Raw genomic sequence first — 6,000 nt, 5'->3', positions numbered from 1 at the left:
TTTTTGGATAAAATAAGATCTATTTTTTTTATAATAATAGTTTGGATCTGATTCAGATGGGAATGGGATTAATCTTTGGGATAAGCATAAGATTTTTTTTCAAAGGTATACCAAATATTCAAACAGTTGGCTGGGTCATATATACAATCCAATGTGAAGGCTGCATTTGAGTTAACTTTGACAAAACACAATTTGGTCCATTATGATATGATAAAAGTTATTCCTAGTTGTATTTTTATATCTTTTATTTGCTCTATAAATAGCTTAAGAGATTATAACATCCTCAAATTAAAGCAAGCAAATTCAAAGAAATATACAATGGCCTTTTACAAAGTTGGTATCCTTTCTCTCCTCCTATTGTCTGGTAAGGCTTTTTTTATATACCGTAAAATCTCTTTATAATCAATGACGTTACGTTTGTTGTCTTGATATTTATTGATGCAAAATAATGTTATAAAAAATCTATGATATACAAAGAAAATTTTAGCAAAATAGGTCACCTTACCCTATTGTTAAATTTTGGTAGCAACTAATTACAACCCTCCACATACACAAGCTGCATATATTTTAATATAATACAATTGATGACGTGGCCATCCAACATGAAAAAAACCTTGGTTAGAGGATGATTGTTATAGAAAGGTCTGACTGTATTCTATTGCACATCAAACTTTCAAGCTAAAAAAATGTAAAATGATACCTTGCTTATTGTGTTGATCAAATATTTGGGTGTTTTTCATAGGTATATTTCTGTTGGGAATTGAGGTGGAATATGGAAATGCTCAAAAGATGTGTCTCCAGGTTTGTGACAATGAAGTTGCTTACATGACTTGCCCCTCTTCAGGAGATGAGAAAATTACTGAAGTATGTGTCAACTGTTGCACAGCAGATGAAGGCTGTAAATTATTCCGCGCTGATGGATCGTTAATTTGTACTGGAACCCCTGAATAATATATATATATATATATACTTAGTAAAATGTAATCATTAAATTCATATTCGTTTGTAATAAGACCTGAGTTATTTTACTCTGGAGATTCGTAATAATATTTGCATCCTATAGCTATTTTGTCTAAGGTTTTAAAGATTTCAATAATCATCCTATTTTCAGCCACAGTTAAACTGCTCCTTCTGGAATTGATGAAAAATCTTGTCTGAGTAGACACAAATCCGCCTTATATCATAAACTTCTTTACAAGCCATCGTCTTACCTCATCTCATGTCAAGATTAGGAGACTACGAGGCACTTCATAAGCAATGTGGTCCTCATACAGAAATATACAACAGGACCGTTGAGCTTATCAAGTCTGGTGAATACAATGGATCAGCAGATTGTAATGTAATTACTTGGTCTGGATTTCCTTTAGTGGTTTAGGAAATAGAATGCTAACTTAAGCTTCTGCTTTCCTATATGCTCTTCTTACTAATCGAGTCCTACTCATTGATCCTGATTTCCTTAATTTTCAAATGTTTCCTGGTTGATTTCCCTTTGTTCAATCAGTTTAGTACCTTTGATCAGCCTACGGTTATATGGTGAAGCACGATATAATCAGCAATTCATCGACTCTAATGACTATGATTGATCAAGATAAATTATTTTTCTGTGACCACAATCAAAGTTTTCTCAAGAAAATCCCCTGCCTTTTTTTTCGTCCCCTGGCTAGTCATGAAGACAAATACTTATTTTGTGCCTTCTCTATTCTTGATCCCATCATTTTAGCAAAAAATCAGTAATCTTTTTCCGGAAAAAGTAACCATCTTCTATTTTCTTAGTAGATATTTGTTTTGAATTCTATATTGGGGCTTGTAAAGAGGTAGTATCAAACTTATTTGAAAACTTAGGCATTCAAATTAGATCAGTCTTGGAGAGAGGTGACAGTCCTTTTAAGTATGTAGTGGATCAAATCATCGATTGTACTATGAAGGAAAATCTGCTGCAAGAAATCAACTGGCAGTGAGGCTATAGTCCACGAAGCAGGGGAAGACCATACCCGTACTGATAACTTCTCTAAGGCTTGGATACTCAGAAGAGTTCCAGAAAATGTACTGACAGGAGAGATAGTTAGCTTTTATCAGCCAAGTCAGGAGGAATATCATTTGTCGTTGTATTTGTAAAATCACAATAGATGGCTTAACATGGCATATAGATCTTAGTCATTGTTTATTAGCGTGAATTATGTTTCGAAGTCTTAGTTTATATATATATATATATATATATATATATAACTATCTCTGTCACAAAATGCTTTCTCTTAATAGTTATTATTCTTGAAGACTACAAACACGTCAGTTATAGGGAGATGACACTGTAGACAATTAAATTCGAGTCCGCAAAACAATAATCAAGATTAGAAAATAATGCAATAATCATTTTTATTGACTTTAGAATATGAATATCACAATCTCTATGATTCCTCTAATTCGTCTTTTCAGATATAAATTCAAGGGCTCTTGAGCTTAATCTTGAACTTGATCTTGGATTCAAGGGCTTTGGAGCTTGTTTTTGAATCTTCGATGAACTTGAACTTTATCTTGACTTTTACTTAAATTCAAGGGATTCAAGCTTGTTTTGGAGTTGGTAGTCTTAATCTTGATCGTTCATGAACTTGAATGCTTGAATTATTGAACTTGTAGAGAAATCTACTGCTTTTGATCCACAAGCTCTCTTGTTAGAATTCTAGTCTCTTTTATCTGAATTATGAGACCCTATTTATAGTTGTTGAATAGAGGAGTTGTGATAAGAATAGACTTCTCTTCAACCAATCAAATTTAAGTGGCATGACATATTGGGTTTTACGAAGTGACTTGTCATTTTGACACATAACATGATTCTATTGGTTTCTTTGTTTGACTTGGCATGCCACGTCATTTGACAAGTGACACCAAACTAGGTCTCTAGGATGAGATCACATGGGGCTTAGCAAATTGGGCTCATTTGTCATAGCCCAAATAAATGGACTAGTCCAATGAAATTGAATTTGGGTAAATTACATAAATCACATAGTTTTAATATGAAATTACAATTTATCCCTAATAAGTTTTTAATTACATTAATCCTTTAAAAATTAAAAAAATCGGATACAATAATTGAAGCTTGGATACATTAATATGTAGCTCGGATACATTAAATATTATCTCAGATACATTAATATGTAGCTCAGATACATTAAAAACTAGCTTGGATACATAATATGTAGCTCAGATACATTAAATACTGGTTCGGATACATTAACATGTAGCTCAGATACATTAAAAAATAGCTCAGATAGATACATTAAATATTGGCTCGGATACATTAATATGTAGCTCGGGTACATTAAAGAAGTAAGGAATTTTGGAGATTTTTAAAAGTAATAGGGGATAATGGAAATAAGTGAAACAAAATGTGTGTATTTCTGTAATTTGTCCATTGAAGTTTAATTAAATTCATATTTATTGATTTAAATAATTAATTCAATTATATTAATTCACAATATTTACTGGACTAATATATTTTGAATTTAATAATCTCTGAATCATTTTATAAATTTATTTTAAATAAATTTTAAATGATTACAAACACATATATATAAAGTAAATATTAAATGAAGAGAGAATGTATCTTAAAACATAAATAAGGATAAAATAGTTCAAATCTAATTAATATTTTCTTAAGAGACGTATAAGATAGAAACACGACATATAATTGGGGTGAAAGATTGACTAAACTAAACTTTAAGACGATGAAGAATGAAGAAAAATTTACGCCAGGCACTGTTATGGGCCTAATAAGGTTATCACACATATTCATACATCATTAGGCTTACTTCTCACCTTATAAAAGTTTGAACCAAAATTCTCTTTTTTTAATGAAAAATATATAGAAAATTTACATAAATACACAATTTAAGATATCATAATTTATAAAATTTCATACTATTTAAGAATAAAATAGTCCACATCTAATTAATATTTTCTTAAGAGACGTGTAAGAGAGAAACACAACATATAATTTAAAACAATTTAAAATAGAAACCACATTATTAGCTCCACCGCATTAGGTTTAGGGAGGGCAATTATTAAAAGAGTAGATTTTATCTAGGTTTAGCAAACATAAAAAATTATATTTGTATGCTATTACTATGGTTTGCATAATTGCGCTCCATAACAAACTTTATTTTGCTATGGAGCATCAGATTGTATAACTCGCTGGCAGGAGCAGATTTGCATAAAATCGCTGGCAGGAGCAGATTTGCATAAAATCGCTGGCAGGCCTCTCATTTGTATAAAAGCGCAGCAATTGTATATGCATATCAGTTAGATAATTATATATATGTAACTACTATGTATATATATATCAATGATTGTGTTTGTATATCTCCATAAAATTTGAATTTGTATAAAATTGAATCGAAATAAAGCGTTTGTATATCAAATCTCTCTCTCGCTCGCTTTATACAACACAAATTATACATTGTAATTTGTATAATATGTGTGTGTATAAAGCGAGAAACAGAGAAAGACAAAAGAGAATTGGGGTATGAGAAGATCTGTATTTGTATAATTATAAGTGCATAAGACGAAAATATATGTATTTGTATTTGTATATACAGTTTTATTTCACTTTATACAAACATAAACGCATTTTATACATTTGTGTTTGTATAAAGTGAGAGAGACGAGGGAGAGGCTGGCGAGCGAGAAAGCTGGAGAGAGAGGCGAATGACAACTGTTTGCTACGGGTTACAATTAAATCAAACTGTGGTTATAACATTTAATTTGAATTAATAGTTTGTTATTTTATACAATTTCCCTTATTAAAATAGGAGAACGGAGAAAGAATCTCATCACCTCTACCCCAAAGCCTATAATTGGGGTTAAAGATTGACTAAACTAAACTTTTACACGATAATGAAGAATGCAGAACAATTCACGCCTGGCACTGTTATGAGCCTAATATGGTTATCACACACATTCATACATCATTAAGCTTAATTCTCACGTTATAAAAGTTTGAATCAAAATTCTCTTTTTTTAAGAAAAATATATAGAAAAATTACATAAATACACAACATAAGATATCATGATCTATAAAATTTCATACTATATAAGAAATGTCACGATCCGAGCCTACACTCTGGACGTGGATGGCACTCGAGAATCATTGTTGGTTCCCAAGCAAACACTCATCCCGGCTTACTACAAGCGGAAGACTAACTTAAGCATACAAAAGCTTAAAACTGAATTAAATTCAATAAATTCATATACTAAATTGTTTTAAAGGTTTGTACAATACTCAAAATATAAGTAAATACAGAAACTCCTCAACACTGTCTATCTATGAAGCCTCTACTATTACAGAAGGATATTGGGACAAGACCCATGACATCTCAAAACTACTAACTGTAAGATAAAGGTGAAGTCCTACGAAATATAAGAAGGCTCACCAAGCTGACTGGAACATCACATGACCTCAACGAAACGCTTGTTGATGATCCTGAATACATGTATATGCATCATGAAACGATGCACGCCAAATGACTCAGTACATGGAATGTACAAGCATGCAAGGGGTATTCTAAAGCATAAACATAAGCTTGAAGTGATGAAAAAGAAACATACTTACCACTTCTCAACTCAACTCCACTCAACTCAAAGAAACATAGTTCAACTCAACTCAGAGAAAATACGGCTCAACTCAATGATAAGATATTCAACACAGTGAAATAAGGCTCAACTAAATAATAAGATACTCGACTCTGTGAATTAAGGCTCAACTCAATAATAAGATACTAAACTCTAGTTACACAACTCTGGATAAAGCAACAATAAAAGATGCAATATATGAAAAGCTTTTAAACAGTAGATAACAACTTAATGTATTGAAGAATACAATATTAACTCAGTTTGTATATACAATACAATATAACTCTGTGGGAGATTCTTTAATCGACAACCATCACTATGAGTTATGTGATGATACAACGTCTTGCCTTACGCTGTCAGGGTCGTCTTATACTT

General features: G+C 31.4%; 1 protein-coding gene and 1 pseudogene across 1 annotated transcript; both read left to right on the top strand.

Moving 5' to 3' along the window:
• Window positions 1-302: 302 nt before the first annotated feature.
• Window positions 303-1,021, top strand: LOC125872588 (proteinase inhibitor PSI-1.2-like). Its single transcript, XM_049553337.1, has 2 exons — window positions 303-364; window positions 743-1,021. The coding sequence occupies exons 1-2, from the start codon at window positions 319-321 to the stop codon at window positions 949-951; spliced, it is 255 nt and encodes an 84-aa protein (XP_049409294.1). The 5' UTR covers window positions 303-318; the 3' UTR covers window positions 952-1,021.
• Window positions 1,022-1,121: 100 nt separating this feature from the next.
• On the top strand, window positions 1,122-2,115 carry LOC125873666 (galactoside 2-alpha-L-fucosyltransferase-like; annotated as a pseudogene).
• The last annotated feature ends 3,885 nt before the right edge of the window (window positions 2,116-6,000 follow it).

The sequence above is a fragment of the Solanum stenotomum genome, chromosome 8 (genome assembly GCF_019186545.1).
Source record: "Solanum stenotomum isolate F172 chromosome 8, ASM1918654v1, whole genome shotgun sequence".
NCBI classification, from domain to species: Eukaryota; Viridiplantae; Streptophyta; class Magnoliopsida; order Solanales; family Solanaceae; genus Solanum; species Solanum stenotomum.
Note: the sequence above shows the minus strand (reverse complement) of the source record. Positions and strands in the feature narration are given on the sequence as shown.

Coding starts and splice junctions, on each gene's coding strand:
- LOC125872588 (XM_049553337.1), top strand. CDS start 319: ATGGCCTTTTACAAAGTTGGTATCCTTTCTCTCCTCCTATTGTCTG. Junction 365..742: donor TTCTCTCCTCCTATTGTCTG/GTAAGGCTTTTT, acceptor TGTTTTTCATAG/GTATATTTCTGTTGGGAATT.